The sequence below is a fragment of the Engraulis encrasicolus genome, chromosome 19 (assembly GCF_034702125.1).
Source record: "Engraulis encrasicolus isolate BLACKSEA-1 chromosome 19, IST_EnEncr_1.0, whole genome shotgun sequence".
Classification (NCBI taxonomy): Eukaryota; Metazoa; Chordata; class Actinopteri; order Clupeiformes; family Engraulidae; genus Engraulis; species Engraulis encrasicolus.
In genome coordinates this window covers 4388124-4405331 of record NC_085875.1, presented here as the reverse complement: position 1 = coordinate 4405331, position 17208 = coordinate 4388124, and the positions used below count along the sequence as shown (strand labels likewise).

At 43.5% G+C, this 17208-nt stretch overlaps 1 protein-coding gene across 1 annotated transcript; it reads right to left on the bottom strand.

The window, feature by feature from the left end:
- Positions 1 to 2317: 2317 nt before the first annotated feature.
- On the bottom strand, positions 2318 to 16841 carry chp1 (calcineurin-like EF-hand protein 1). Its single transcript, XM_063183479.1, has 7 exons — positions 16491 to 16841; positions 14919 to 14991; positions 9399 to 9479; positions 5824 to 5951; positions 4386 to 4447; positions 3250 to 3372; positions 2318 to 2941 (listed from the first exon to the last, which is right to left on the bottom strand). The coding sequence occupies exons 1-7, from the start codon at positions 16555 to 16557 to the stop codon at positions 2888 to 2890; spliced, it is 588 nt and encodes a 195-aa protein (XP_063039549.1). The 5' UTR covers positions 16558 to 16841; the 3' UTR covers positions 2318 to 2887.
- Between the last annotated feature and the right edge of the window lie 367 nt (positions 16842 to 17208).

The following is a 17208-nucleotide window of genomic DNA, read 5'->3' as shown; positions in this document are numbered from 1 at the left end:
CCAGCCATGACCAACTCATTTAGGTTCAACTGAATGAGAGGATCTGATTGTCTACACCTGGGGGGAAATGCTGGACATGATCTCATCCCATACCATATCATCATAGCTAATAATATAATTTGTCAAATAACTTCTTCCTGCTGTAACATAGAAGCCGTTTATGTGTATGGAGGATATTTTGGAAACTGCATTGGTTTTGGCCTTCTGCACACACTAAATTTAGAAAGGACATTTGAAAATATGCCATCTAGGCCCTAGACTCTAGGGGGTTAAAATGCACCTGTAACCATGGAGTTTTGATTTATGTCCACATGTATTTACACATAAACATATTTTTTAAAACTGCATGTTTAAATATCCGCGTATGAGTAACCAGCCCATTAAATAAAGGTGCAAATCTAACTTGACACGACAACAGGATCAAAGTATGTTCATCATAGGCTGCCCCCTGCCTCCCATACCCACCATCTACAACTCACGCTGCGTAAGTAGAGCCAGGAGTATCATTAAAGATCCCACACATCCTGGCTTTCATCTCTTCACACTGTTGCCCTCTGGCAGGCGCTACAAGGCATTACCAGCCAGAACCAATAGGATGAAGGACAGCTTCTTCCCCAAAGCTGTTACAACAATAAACTCACACTTACTGGACAATGTTAATCTATAAAGGACTGTGCACTTCGTAGGGAAGCTAAAATCTCAGTATACTTTGTATAATGACAATAAAGGCTTTCTATTCTATTCTATTCTATTCTATTTCAGAGAACATAGAAGCCCCCAGTGAGGCCACTTATTACACATGTACAGGTAAAAGGCACAGACAACGCAGATCTGACGAGAGACAGGTTTACAGACAATTAGATCAGGATGGCATGAATACTGCTTCGAGACTTTTACCTTTTTCTTTGTCGATTTTATTCAGGCCTCTTATGTAGATACTATATCTACTGCCGCATAAAAGCTTTTGTTGCATACAAAGTGGTCATGAATGGATGGAGGCAGGACACTAAGGTAACGTTAATGAGGTATTAGATGGCCACCTTGGCCAGTTGAATAACATGACACTCCAAACAAGTATATGGCACTTGGATTTTATTTTAATCAAAAAAACATTACACCATTTGTCAAATGATATCCTTACAATTAAAAGTAAAAGATTTCTTTACATTTCCCCATTGACGTATGATTGATTAATCACATTTCATTCATAAAACTTATTTAAAACCTTACCAGCTGCTGATATTTCATTTAAAATCTACCTTGGTGATCTCTTAAAAGAGGCCAACTCACAATTCATCAATGTAGCTTCAAAAGAAATCTTCTTGTTTGTCCCCATTGACAATACAAAGAGAACAAATTCCAGCAACTCGCACTTGGTCACAGCCCCTTGGTTAAAGTACATGGCTCTAGTATTTTCACAACTAGTGTAATAATATCTATATATCCATCTTTCTGTCTCTATATATAAAAAAACAGTGTATGCATATTTTTAACAAAAGTATTTGATCTCAAACTAAAAATAATCTAGGATTCTCATCTACAGCTGACGGGTTAAGATAAAGGAGTCATTATCTGGGGTGAAGTAATGGTGACCTTGACCTTTGGTGCTTGGTCACAGTGTGTTGTTGGCTACACCTGGCCAAGGTCAAGGTCAAACCACTTCACCTACAGTGGAGCGAGTTGGGTATATACTCCCTAGTGAAGGGGGGGTCCAAAGCGACTGGCAGTGAAGCGGGCTTGCTCGCTAAAGGGACTTGACAACCGCGGCCACACAAGACATGACTCCAAGTGAAGTCATGTGATCAAGTCAAAAGCATGGAGAGTTGTGTAGCATGGCACTTAATTGGACTAAAAAGAAAAGGTTGTTACACCTAAATCAGATTTCAGGTTGGACCATTGCAGGGGTTTTGGTTGGTTTGAAACTGGAGGGCCATTTCATTGAAGATCTAAAGGCCTGAGACAGATGCAAGAGAGAGTCACCTGAACTGAACTGCTTTGCAGAGTGAACTGTAGTAGGTAAGAAAAATAGGGTGAGTGGATTCACGCCAAACTTATAAAACCAAAGCAAAAACAGAGAGAAGGGTGAAATGAACAGAGGGAATGAACAAGGAGAAATGTGAAATGAACAATGAGAGAAATTAACCAGTACCTGGAGTGAAAAAAAAATCCATAAAACAGTTGTGAGCAGGACACGAAGCAGCGTTGCAGAAAGCTACGCTGGTGGTTAATAAATAACCTAATAATAATAATAAATTTCCCTCCAGTTGGACACGTTTGGCCTTTAAAAAACAAAAACCTTTTACCCCCCCCCCCCCCCCAAAAAAAAAACAAAGACGTCACACTGACTGCACAACACCTGCCACAATGTTGATGGTGGCACACACATGTAGAAGCTTTTGAATATTTCTTTTTGATTAAAGCGGAGAAGGCTTATGTGAGATACTCTTCACTGCTCGGACCACTTACATAATTACCCATGACTGGCAGGGAGAACATCTACGATCACAATAAATAAGGGTCATATGGGATGGGAAGGTGTGGCGCGGCATCGCCATGGTAATGAAATTCCAAGGCACGCAAGTATCCCTTTGTTTGACACTCATACATCCACGGACACATACACACACACACACAGCAGTGCAAGGCAGAGACAGTCTTGGTGAGCAATGGCTACGATGCAATGCGGAACTGATAATGTGTCTAGCTACCAGACGATCAGGAAGCATACATGTTCTGCAGGGCAGCAGGGCAAACCCCGCACGTTCAGATGGAGTAGTTTAAGGAGGGGGACTTAGGCGTCTGTCCGTTGTTTCTCAGCTATTGTTGGGAAGAGGTCTGATCAAATCCAATCCGATTCCAATCTGATCCACTCACCAGTCCTCATCTCTCAGTGCAGGAATCGGATGCTCATCTTCTGTTCTACGTCCACCTTCTCCAAGGCCTGAGGAAATAGAGGAGGAGGAGGAGGTGGAGGAAAAGGAAGGGGAGGAGGAGGAGAGTAAGGAGTAAATCAGTCATGGAGTTTCATCATTCAGTTCTGTTACAGCAAGGTCATGGACACCCTTTCTGAAGCATGAGATTGTTACTGTTATTGCGTTCAGAGACTGTACCATTTATAAAGGCTGGTAAACAAGCACCGTGTACTGCACTTATTTTAATAGAGGGTCTGGCTGTTCTGTCCAACGTGTTACCGAGCCAAAAAACATCTATGCCAGAGCCAGAAAAAAAAGAGAGTGCACTTGACTTCACCTTGATGAACTCGCTGAAGGAAATGCAGCTGTCCCCGTTGGTGTCAGCCTCCTGAATAGTCCTGTCAGCGATGCTGCCCAGCTGCTCATCTGAGATGTTGACGCCCACCATCATCCTTAGAACCTGAGGGCACAAACAACAAGAGTCACCGACAGAACAGAACCTGGATCTGGGTGTCATTCTACACAATGATGGTGACAACGGTGACAATGACAATGTGGTAACGACTATGACGACCAAAGAGGCTTATGGAGGTAGCCTGGTCTAAGCCCCTAGGTAGTAGATGGGACAATGGATGTCATTTAGTCCAAAGTTAGTCCAATGACATAACCGTCTTTGTCTCATCGTATTTTGACCAGGACTCCCCTCCCTCCCATTGAAGAAGGCACATGCCGAAATTTTTGCAATAAAATAAACACTATATGCAAGTTGCAGCCTTTTTTTTAATATATATTAAATTAAATTATTGAAACACGTTTTGTCCTACTGATTTTTTAAAGATAGGAAGAACGTATAGGCTGTAGGTTGATAACTTAAATGTTCTGAACAAGAAGGCATCCCGTAACCGGCACCTCAAAAAAAGAAACATTGGTCTCCACTTAAAAATCAGAGGCACTGTTCAACTGAATAATGTTTTACACAGCAGATAGCAAGCCATGGCAGATAACACCTCACAGACGACTGTAATCCTTCGAGCCCAGACGACCAAGCCAAGGGTAATTACATGATAAGATGCGAGTGTCCCTGTCCCCGTCCCAGTCATTGCAACCACAGCTGCCAACTAGTAGTACTACTCGTTGCTTAAGGGACAGACAGCGAGTCACACAAATATAGAGTGACATCACACTGGCTGGGTCTGTTGTCGCTGTTGTAGCCATTAGTCATCTTTATTCCAAGTCAACTCCCAATTTTAGATTCAATAGACGTCGACAGACAATAGATCACTATTCCAAAGACCAGAGATGTACCAACATCAACAATTAAGCCCAGAATTGCATATGACGGCCTGGTTTCAAGTGGCAGGGTAGGTGTGAAGGGGGCCTTTGTTCTCCAAACAAAAGCTTCAGGCTTTCCCACATGGTTAAGAAATATTGGATGCTCCCTCCTTGGCATAAGGGGAAAATATCTTCTCTCACCTGCAAGAGCTCATCTCTGGAGATTTTGTCATCCCTGTCCAAATCGTACAACCGGAAGGCAACTGCAAGAGAGAGACACACAACCAAAACAGAGTGTATCAGTGACGGTGTGTGTGTGTGTGTGAGAGAGAGAGAGAGAGAGAGAGAGAGAGAGAGAGAGAGAGAGAGAGAGAGAGAGAGAGAGAGAGAGAGAGAGAGAGAGAGAGAAGGACATGAAAAGTAACAAAAATGACCTGCCTCAGGCAACTATTGAATATGTTTTGAAATTCATGAGCGTGTTCTAAGATAATGGACGTGCTGAGAGGTGTATTGTGCCAATAAGATGCAATGTGTATATTAACAAGATGACACAATCTGCCCAGCAAACAATATGCATGACTCAGCATGGCCTGACGCACGAGAGAGCAGTGATGGAGAAGCACTGTTTTGAGAGGTATATTGCGTGAATAAGGTGTAAAGTGCTTATTCATAATGAGAGGACACAACCTGTCCTGTCAGACATATATAATGTGACTCAGCATATTATTGTGGTGTGTGAGTCAGACAGCAGTGATGGAGAGGAATTGGATTTGTTTTATTGGTCAGCAAAAAGGAAAACTCAAAGAGCAGCTTGTTATTCCTGCTGTGTTTTTTTTAATATATAGAGAGTGTGTGTAATGACATTCCCCACTTCCCAGTAAAGCTATGGGTGTAAGCCATGTTTAATAGGTTTTTTTTCCCCTCTATCTGCTACAGAGGCAGAGAAAATTGAGGAAACTGTTGTTGAATTTTCCTGGAAAACCTCAGGTCCGAGGGGGTTATTCTAATATCAGCCTGAGGGTTTTCAGGCCTGTTTTCCCAGGTGCTTTAGGGTCTTAACCCCCTCACGCAGAGCCTCTGTTGTAACCTTATCGTCAACAAAATGGTAATGACCCAAGTCTTAATCAGTTACTTAAGACTCTCTGCATTGTCATAGAAATGCTGTTATGATGTAGTAGCGTTTCTTTCTCCGTTGTGGTACCCAAGTGGTGGAACGGTCTCCCAGAGGCAGCAAGACTAAGCACATCTCTTGCAGCCTTCAAGAAACAACTAAAGACCTTCCTCTTTCGAGAGTATCTACTAGACTAATGCTTGAGCTGGCCTTGCCCCAGGGCAGACTCCTGACATGATGTTTAGTTTAGTTTAGTTTAGTTTGTGTGTGTGTGTTTGTGTGTGTGTGTACTCGTTATTTACTCTTTATATAAAAAATAAAATAAAAAAAACTAACCCCTCTTTGCAACTGCACTTGTTGTTCTGTATATCTCCTGTGCACTTTGTATTTGCTTGTGATGTTGGCTTAATTATGTCCTCTTTTGAAAGTCGCTTTGGTTATAAAGCGTCTGCCAAATGCAATGTAATGTAAAAGAGTAGGCCTTTCGATGGGGCCCATTTGCAGTACGAGGCTACTGGGTGAACTCACAGAGCAGCTTGTTGTTCCTGCTGTTCAGTGGCTCCCCGGCGTCTGGGTCCTTGTTCTTCTCGTTGTCCTCCACCGGGCGGAAGTGAGCCAACGTTCGCATGAAGCCGCGGAAGTTCACCTGGTCCTCGCTGGCAAGCACACACATGAGAGAAACAGAGAGAGAGAGAGAGAGAGAGATCACAATTACTTATAGCAACCAAGTTAGAAAATACATCTGTGCCAAATGGACATGGACTTGCTGCTTTCAGAATGTAAATAAAAGCCTGTTGATCCTGATGAGGAAATAGATCATCAGACTGGAAGAGTGTTCAGGCAAAGTCAAAGTACTGTATACTTTGTCAATTTCCTATGTCACAATAGTGTTTCACCGGCAGAGGATGTGCATGGCAGCCCGTTTTCCACCTCTATGTTTGAGACGCATCCCATTTCTCTCCACTCACACCTGACTTTGTTTCATCTTCTCCTCTGTTCACAGTAAGGCAAGGCAAGGCAAGGCAAGGCAAGGCAAGGCAAGTTTATTTATATAGCGCATTTCATACACAGGTGCAACTCAATGTGCTTCACAAAGTTAACAAATGTAAATGAAAGGAAAACAGGGAAATGAATTAGAGTCAGAAAAAACATTTAAAACATTAAGATAAAACATAAGGTAAAAATAATAATAAAATAAAACATAAATAAACATAAAACCTTGAAGAACATACGCAGTCTTCAGATTTTAACTGTTCGACGACAGAGGAGTCTGGCCTCCTTTTTTCCGTTTACCTGATAGGGTCTAGAATTGTCAGGGTTTTGTCTTCTCTTATTTTACCGTCTTTTCATTCAATCCTCAGAATTTAACTGTTCGACGACAGAGGAGTCTGGCCTCCTTTTTTTCCGTTTACCTGATAGGGTCTAGAATTGTCAGGGTTTTGTCTTCTCTTATTTTACCGTCTTTTCATTCAATAATTTAAGAAAGCATCTGAGAACAGCTTTGTCTTGAGTCTAGATTTAAAGCTATCAATAGTGGGTGCATTTTTTACGTCATCTGGAAGCTGGTTCCAAAGCTTTGAAGCATAGAAGCTAAAAGCTGCCTCTCCACACTTTGTTTTGACTTTTGGAATCACCAGCAAATTCTTCTCCGTTGACCTTAGTGACCTGGTCGGTGCATACAGCTGAAACATATCCAGTAGATATGTGGGTCCCATTCCATTTAATGATTTAAACACAAGTAGCATTGCCTTAAAATCAATTCTGTAGCTTACTGGGAGCCAATGCAGCGATCTTAAAATTGGAGTAATGTGGTCAAACTTCCTTGTCTTTGTAAGAACCCTTGCAGCTGCATTTTGTACCAGTTGAAGCTGTTTAATTGTCTTATTTGGGAGGCCAGTAAACTGACTGTTACAGTAATCAACTTTACTAGAAATGAAGGAATGTATTAGCTTCTCCAGATCATGTTTAGACAGTAGGGGGTCCCGTCCCACCATCTCTATGATTCAAGGGGAAGTCTGGAGGGTTTAAAGTGATACTGTCCCATTTTTGGAAATAAGCTTATTTTACACCTCTCCTTGAGTTGAATGATTGAATTTTACCGTTCTCCTGTACTTTCAACCATTCTATGAGTATGGCAGGTGCCTTAGATTTAAATGGGCTAAGGTGACTGTTAGGGGCCAAACCAAGTGGAAGTGGTAGTAATGGGACAGGGCCAAACGCTGGTGCATTGGTACATTGTTGCTTCTTTGCCTTTTTTAAATTGTTACATTGTTACAACTGTTATTAGTTATCTCCCCCTCCTCCATTACTGTGCCTTTGGCCAAACATCAACAGCAGTAGAAGATCTTAGAACAGTGGTTCTCAACCTTTTTTTTAAACCAACGCCCCCTGGACCTCATCATAAGCCTTCTTGACTTCATTATAAGCCTGCCAACGCCCCCCTCAGTATTAAAAAAACCCAATGGACTAATGCCCCCAATGACAACTAAGCTCTACCCCCTCTCAGCTGATAGCCTTCATAACGCCACCATAGGGCCCCCCCAACGCCGGGGGCGTAATGGAAACACTGTCTTAGAGGGACTTGCACACTTCAGCATGGTGAGCACACCCTTCATCATCACCCATCTGAGAGATTCACCTGATCAGGCATGACTCAGGGCCTGGCCAGACAGCCCAAGGACAAACGCTGGAAGCCCTCTCACATTTCATTCCCGTCTGCTGAGCATTGAAAAAAAGAGAGAGAGAGAAAATCTGAGAGGTCCTTCTGCTTGCCTGCCGGCCAGGCCCATGAAGTGTGTGTGTGTGTGTGTGTGTGTGTGTGGGAGGGAAGCCGAGGCAAAAGCCTGCAAGCGTTTCTGCAAAGTACAGGGTTGCCTGCTCAGATTAGAGGCTGGACCTCTGTCAACACGTGTCTTGATTTATGGGGCGGATGAGGAGGCAAGGACAGTGTGGTTTATGGCTCCGATGCTGCCAAGATAGGCTGACGACTACAGCTCTACCGAGAGAGGGGCGACAGAAATTAGACGAATGGTGCACATATGTAGGGGGCACTGACGGCTGTGGTTGGGCCCAGGACAAGGTCATCTGAAAGGGCCTCAGAGCCAATACATACAATGTACTGAGGGGCCCAATTCTAGGCCCCCTCTCTCTGGGCCCGGGACAACAGACCCCTTTGTCCACAGCCGCCAGCTTTCCTGCACATGCAAGCTGCGTTTATTTCACCTTGAGGAAGTTTACGTTTCTGTGGGCCTCCTCGATATGTTTTTTTGGCAACTCTGCAGAAATGTTACTACTGATTCTAAAATAAGAACTTCCTCCAAACCAAACCAAACAAAAAACAAGACGGTGCAAGAGAGAGGGAGAGCACCGTAAGCACCATAAACCATTAGACGATGCCATGGCTACAATTAACCCGCCTACGTGAGGGATTTTTCTGGGAGAGTAATGATACGCCTGAGGGCACGTCGTCTAGAACGGCACTGCGCTTCAAAGGCCACCGCAGGCGAGATGGTCAAAAACTAATAAACAAAACGCCCCAAACAGAACATGGCAAGGACTTCTGGACGACAGCTGTGCGTATGAGGCTGTACACTAAGACCTATTTTTTTAAACGGGGCATTCCAAGTGCAGCCAGAGAGGTCAAAACCATGCAGCCACCACATCGCACCATTGTTTTTGCACTGCTGTAGGGACTGTGTGTGTGTGAGGCTTTGAAAGGGATCTCACTGGATCAACACTGGACTTGATCTTGCTGTATACAAACACAGTCCTCATAATCACAGTCCTCATAATCACGTTTTAATGCGTTAAGACACAGCCCCCCTATTATAAAGTTGTTGTTACCAGAATGGCAATGATCCACTGTATTACTGTGTAATGTTGCAGTAGTGTAGTACCATAGAGATACATTTTTGTGGTAAAGTAATCTATTGAAGGCAAGTAGTAAAGTGTTTCACTGGCGGAATGGTGCAAACTACAAGGCTGCAAATAAATGTGACCTCTTTAAAAAGTGTCATTCAACATTATTTACATATGTGACTGGTCCACAGACTACCTGATCAACAGTGAAATGTCAACTTTCTGCAAATTTGTATCACACTCACCCCTCTGGAAAGAAGGCATTGATAATGCGGTCTCCTAATGGATTGATTGCCAGCTCTGGGATCCTTTGGAAGTCTTCTCGACTGCGGAACAGAAGAAAACAAGTGTGAGTTTTTAATATATTTTTTAGGGCTTTGTTGCATTTTATTTAGACAGAACCATGTGAGAGCATCCAGGAAGTATTGGGAGAGAGTGACAGGAAAGGGATGGGAAATGACCCCGGTCGGATTTGAACCTGGGTCCCCATAAGCAAGGCATGAAAGTGCATATGCGGTCAGGTGCATTATCATGCTGTGCCACAGCACCCCTGACAAATGGAAGTTTAATGATACATCATGATATTAATGTACGAGTCCGTGGTAGGAGAGGTGTGTGTGTGTGTGTGTGTGTGTGTGTGTGTGTGTGTGTGTGTGTGTGTGTGGTGTGTTCCGTTCCTTTGTGTGTGAGTGTGTTTAGCACAGTCTTCACAAAGGCTCTGTGTTTACATATTTCCACCAGGAACGCCTAAGGGAACAGCAACAAAAAAGGGAACCTGCTCTTGAATTAATGTTGTGGCAACTTAAAGCATGATTAAGCCAAGTCACCTTGGCATGAACCTCACGCAAGGACACATGACAACACCATGTCCCTGTGAACAGCGCTTCCTCTCGCTGGTGACAACAGAGGCAGCGGCTCAATGTTTAACAAAGAAACACAACCGGCAGACTGGAAGGGCACAGAAGGATTTCAGGTGTTTTAGACGGAAATATCTCAATGTTGAGACTCAAAACAAACTAATCATTCCAGTCTCTGTTTATTTGTTTTGTTCTGAAGACCAAATGTCCAGACACGTGTCCACATACACAAGTGGTAAAGCTTCGGGATGAGGAGCAGTGCTTCCCATACATAGACCATTATGTGGCACAGTTGAACAAATCTTCACTTCCACACTTATATCGGTGTGCTTGCATGCGCGTGAGAGAGAGAGAGAGAGAGAGAGATACAGAGACAGAGAGAGAGAGAGAGAAAGAGAAAGAGAAAGAGAGAGAGAGAGAGGAACAGCCACACATACAGTACATATCATACACACATACCTGACCCGTTTTCATAAGGGGGTTGGGCCGGTGTACCCATACCATCAAACCAGTGTTTCTCAAAGTGGGGCGGAAGCCCCCCTAGGGGGACGCGGAGGTATTGGAGGGGGGCGCGTAAAGTCATTCTGCTTTGCCATTAAGTCAACACATTCACTTTACATTCACAACATATTCATTAATTTATTCACTAATATTTAGAGAACATCATAGTTAGGCTATATACGTGTATATTAGGCTTTAATAAACTGTACTAATTTTACTACTACCATTTTGCTTGAGGGGGGGCGCAGGCATATACCCTTCCTCTGAAGGGGGGAATGGCAGGAAGAGTTTGAGAAACACTGCATCAAACAATGCTACATGGCCTGTGGAAAATACTGAGGAGCAGATGGGTGACTGGTGAGACCTTGTAAGGTCCCAAGGTCTATGACGGCCAAGGGGGCAGTTCAAAAAACAGGTTTAGTCACTTATGTTAATGGTGGGTGAGCAAATAAACTGTGCGTGGCCAGTTACAAACTCGCTCACTTCCTTGGAATACCCCTTCGATGACCATCAATGAACTTCTAATCTATCCCAATCTCAAACTGTACTTCAAAAGGCTTTACTAAACTCAAACCAAACTTTGGACAGAGCTCACAGCACAATGGGTAAGTTAATGTAAACACAAAGTGTTTCTTCCATCTGGGTCATCGGGTAACTTCCCCAAACGCTGAAAGTCAAATTAATGGCGCTTTTGTTTGTGCGTCCAAAAAGTCACACAGGTTTAACACACATTTGCATACATCAAAGGGGACCAGCCATGAAAATGTATGCGGTTTCCTCTCAGGAAAAAAAACCCCCAATGTGCAACATTAAAAAAACTAGAAAAGCACCCAGAGTGTGCAGACCTCCGCCAAGGATGTTGATACTACTGTGCACATATATGAGTGTGTGATTTGTTTAACTTTTGATTTGAGAAAGTTGAGGAAGTTTGCCATTCAATATAATATAAAGAGAAAGGAGGATTAGAAAGTCTAACCGTTCGTGTAACCGAATCCCAAACGTTTCCATTGCACATCCCCTTCTACATCCCCCTACCCCAACGACATCAAAACAACCTAGAAACAGACCCTGAACGTCATACAAAATACACGTGTTTTTTGATGTTGATGAACGTCGAGCAAAATGCAATAGCCTGTGCTTTTTGTAATGAAGGTTGTTTGTAATTAAGGTGCTTGTTAACTTCTCTAAATAGGCTATAGAGTGATAGCTTTAAGCCTCATGACAAATTAAAAGCAAATATCGTTGTCAATTTAAACATCCCTCTCAGACTCATGGCGAATGTTTTAGGCTATTAGGTTATAGCAATTGTAGGCCCTATTAACCTAATCTTAGCCTTATGCGCAAAAGGTAAAAATCAACCTAGGCCTACTTGAAAGCTTGTAATCACGCGCTAGAACTGCAGCCTAATTAGTGAAGGGAATGTAATGATTTTGACCAACAGCACTAAACAACCAAAGAAGGGTTAGGCCTATTTTTTTTGCCTACGATGGTATGCATTATTGTCATGGGTCACTGGTTGGTCTTGGCGTTGTCGGCTGAAGTGCATTTTCCTCTCCGTGTTCCTCATGGGAAATCACTATTCACCGTGGTTATTTAACTATTCAGTTCACGTAGGCCTACATTGCTGTTGCGCTTTGATGTCCATCTCGCAACTGTGGTTAACTTTAAATTCAGTGAAGGGGGTGTAATGCATTTGACCAGCATTGTGAACTTACACAGCCACAAATTACATATTTTTGGCGATGGTAGGCTACCTAATTGTCAACCAAAATGATCTGCGGTGGTCACTGTCCATCTCGCTCAGTGCACTTCCACTTCACACACATTTTAGGCAGCGGTAATTAACAGGATTGCTTGTTAACTTCAACGAGGGTGTAGCCTACATGTTGCCAGCTGATGAGCAACTTTTTAGGTTGATGTTGGAGCTGGCGTCAAATGAGACATTCGCAGCCCGTTCCGTAGGCAAGGCTACTGCTTAGAATGGCGCAGGCAAATCCGTGTGGAATATTCGCCGGTGCTCGGCCATTATGCATCCTGTCGGGCATTGTGATCCCTGTCCATCTCGCAAACAACTTGGGGTTCACTTTAAATGTAGCGAAGGGGATGGAATGAATATTACCAGAATTGTGAACGTACATTCTTATTTTGGCAAGGGAGCCTAATAAATTCGACAGCATTGTGAACCCAAGTCACACTCCACAACAGCATTGTGAACTTACACGATCACATATTCCATATTTTTGACAACGTAATTAATTCGACAGAATTGCCAACCTAAACTATCTGCGGGAGTGGTCACTGTCCATCTCGCAACAGCAATGATAAAAATAAAGGCCAACACAATCACAAATTCCATATTTTTGGAAGCGGTGGCAATTCATTTGACAGGATGCTGCCTGCGGCTGAGCAACATTATGAAATGCACTTGGCGTTGGAGCTGGAGGCGGAGGCAAAGGTTCCTCCCTGTTGCTGAGAGAAGCGCAGGCACGCCAGTGCTCTGTGCGTGGGAGCTCGCGCGCACCTTGTGGCAGGCAGTGAAATAGCAGGGAACGAACGAACGAACAAACAGGAAAAAAAATAGCAGGGAACGAACGAACACAGAGACTCAGGTGATCACATAACCTCCTGGCGGAGGTAACAATGACATTGCACGCTCTCTTCAACGCTTAAACACAAGCAGAAGAGCAAACAGACAGTTCTGGATTGGAGCCTTCTTAGTCACATTAGCATGCCAAGCAGACACATGCTATGGGTTGGTTCTACTACAGTCCCCCCTATGGCTGGCACCCGCACAGGGATTTGACATGTAAAATATTGACACCACATGGTTACTGAGGAGCCAGGCTGGGGGTAATGATGAACAAACGAGGGATGAATGCGGATGTCTAGACACGCTAAACACAGCACAGATTTTACACACTCGCAGCAAATAAAGGAGACTTGTACAGCCTTGTTCTGTGGGACACAGGCTGAGGCTGAAGTAAGCTCGAGTCCAGACAGCCTGAAAAAAAAACACCAAAACCTTTGCATCTGTGCAGAGTTTAGTGTGTTGTCTGTCTGCACATGTGTGTTTTGTGAAGATTTAATAAAAGTCGATCTGTTGCACTGAATATGCATGTACATCACATCTGTTAATGTGCCCGATGATTTTACCCAAAGTGACCTACTGGCCACACACAGACCTCCTTCAGGTTTTAAACTTAGGGAAGCAAGGTTAAATCATGATTAAATTATGAAATCAGTCTTTGTTATCTTGAGCTAGGTAGTTGTAATTATTTAGGTAACAAATGTTTACCTAAACAAAATTAAAGACTGGAGAAAACCACAGGTCTAAAACATCACCAACCTTTCAAATATGCGTGTAGTGATCCTGTTTGTTGCAAAAGATGTGTCCACCACAGCAAAACCAGAATTCTTTGCAGATGACTATGCCCACATTTCCATGCCTACACTATCAACTCATTCCTACAGAATCGCACACCTTCCCAGAAGCGGACAAATTGTAGTTTTGCCCTCCCAGAATTTACCGGATATTAGCACTTCTCATGAAACCCAGCTAAAAGAAACCTTCTCATTATAAAGCCATCACGGAGGCCTCCATGGACCGTTGTTTTTCTGGCTAAGCTTGTTCTCTTTTGTGGTTCACCAATAGCTGTATAAGTTGCAAGACCAGAGAGACGCTTGAGATGGTTGTTTTTTCCCCCCCCCAAAAAAGCTCTTGAAAAAGAACTGCCAACCTAATGTAACGGACTCTAACTAGCACAGCTCGGCGGTAGAGCCGTTAGTAAACCTCCCTCTCGAAGCCTTATACAGATGTGGTAGCGCTGAACTATCGGCCTAGACATTTACGTCAGTAGTATCGTGCCTGCGCTGGTATGCTTGAGGGTTGCTGTGAATGGGAAGCGGAGAGTTTGAGTTCCCTGCATTTACTCTACAATTCCTTATGTTGCAAACAGGGCTCTAACTACTGGGACAACTGCCCAGATGTTGGTGAAAATTCAGTTTGGCTGTTAACTTTGACCCACTATGTAAGTGTGTAACATCTACTAGCCATTTTGACTGGTGATGAAAAAAAGTTACTTTAGAGCCCTGGTTGTAAGTAATATACCTTTGTATTAAGTTGTAGTCTGTAGTCAAATATAGGTTGTTTCTCATCTCAACCATGTTTCAACCTTGCGGTTGGCTGCCCTCAAATTTACAGTTAAAGCAAGAATGACCGTATGATTTGTGCGTGGGACAATGTGGGATAGTTCAGACACCCTAACAGAATGTGATGTGACCACTGTATCAGACCATCCTTCAATTTCAACAGTCCATTGGGAAGTTTGACCGTCACCTGAGTGAGATGTTTGGCCTATCTGAGGAAGGATGGCTGTGAGTAGGGCAAAGGTTATGCTTGGAACATACCTGAGTGCTCCATTCTCTCCTTTGTCTAGGCTGTGGAATCGGCTGTAGAGACGAGTGATCTGACTGTGGGAGACTGCAGGGAAAACAATGGGAGAGGGGCATAGAGGGACAGACAGGCAGAGGGAGTGGTGAGAGAGAGAGAGAGAGAGAGAGAGAGACAGACAGACAGAGAGACAGAGACAGAGAGAGAGATTAAATGGACGATGCATGTTGATCAACTGCACCCACATTACAACATGAAGGATGATTGATGTTATTCCCATGGTGGGAGACATGGTGTGTGTGTGTGTGTGTGTGTGTGTGTGTGTGTGTGTGTGTGTGTGTGTGTGTGTGTACAGAGGGCCGGACTGAATCCGTAACCTAAGATTTAGATTGGCTTCCCTCAAGGGTCTAGAAGGGGCGTGTTGTTAACAGTTCATTCTCAGCCTGGGTATTTCAACTCAACTGGTTGATCCTGTTCCGGAAAAATTGGAAATCTGACCAGCGAGGCCAGAAAAAGCACAGTTGTTTTCTGCCAAGCCCCCACCACATCCACTGCTTTAAATGCCAATTCATTCAGTCCGTTTCCTCTTTCTTCTTCCCCCTCCACCACTCACAGTCCGAATGCAATGAGTTGTTACACAACACAACCACAACCACGACTGAAACAGTAAAGATTACAGGGTTGGGCTGAGAGAGCATGTCAATTGTTGTGCACGTTTACAGTGGCAGATGAAACGGTGTCAAGACTTACAAAAGCAGTGACTAGAGTATATAAACAAAAAGCATTGACGTTGATCAATATCACCTTATATTCGTCATAATCTTTATTATTCCAAGACATATTTATCTGAAACCTTTGACAAGAATTTGAATAGTAGCCTACAATAAACCCATCTAAGACTTGAGGACCCAAGACTGACACTAGCACATCTGAGACACGTTTTACGATAGTAATGGTTAAATCTAACTCCAGTGCAGTCTCTCAAAGCATTCCTGCCACCAAGGAGGGCCGCATAGTTTAGCTGTCAGAGATTGACACGTTTTCTTTCTTTCGTTCAATCTCACACATTAGAATTGCTATTGTTTTGACATTAGGGTAATACGCTAGCCTACATTCGACCTAAGACTCCATGACCTCATTTTGACAGCACCCACAAGTCAACATCAGCAAGGATTAGACAATAACCTGACTACCAAGGTTGATACATTTACAGTAAGAAGTTATCGTTATCAAAGATGCTTCACAGTCGTTTTGTGTTAGACTAGAAATAGACTCTACACCTCGTCTGAAGTGGCAAAGATGGCTAATACTAGTCCACTTGCAATCTAGCTCCTCAACGTGTGAGCTGTCAAACATACAGGCACTTCGCCCATTCACCACATTTAACATATTCCATACACGCAAAAACCAAATAGATGATCAACCCAGCCAATGTTAATCAATGAACACCTAGCTTGCAGTTTTAATCCACATTCTTGCGCAACATTAGACACGACTGGATAAGCTTTAGCTATCAGCTAACAACCAACCAACTAGCCGGTAGGATTAGTTCTCCTATAAAAACATTCAACACAGAGAGAGATACTTACATCCAGTCTCCTTTTTTATTTCTTCGATGTCCTCCTCTCGAAGTAACGACGACGCTCTGGACCCCATGGTGATAAATACGTGAGATATGTGCTACGAGTTACTGCTAGAAGGCTAGCTGACAGGTTATCGTTGAGGCTGCTCAGGCAGCAGCTCTCACACACGACGTTCTGCTTTTAGAGGGCTACTGGCTGGCTAGCAACTAGTTTATTAGGTGTCACAGAGCCAAAAGGTTGTCTCTAGTCACTGGAACTCGATAAAAAAACAGTACCCCCGACTAAGTGGTCCCTGCTAACAACTCTGCTTTCTGGTCACCAGTTCAGCTGTGCAGAGCTTTCTTGATTGCCCAAACTTCCGTCTGACACTAGAGTGGAAGACGCATGACGTAATGAAACGACTCTCATCGCTCTCATTGGCTAAGAGAGACGTCAATGACAGCTGTCCTGTCCTAGAGGGGCGTTGGCTTTCCTTCTGTACTTTTAACATGTTGCAGCACTAGATAAGTGTTCTTTCAAGGGCCTCTCTCCCGGAGAGCCGTGCAGTCGAAACTAAGTTTTCTTGTAACCACATCAGGTAGCGTAAGCAGCAACGAGAGCACTATAAAAACACACCAATAGCTGTCCACACAGTAGACGCTGTTTGTTTGATTTCAAAAGCATAAATCAAATCTCCTGATTAAAACAAAAAATAGTGCAATGGATTAGCTCTATAACTGTGACC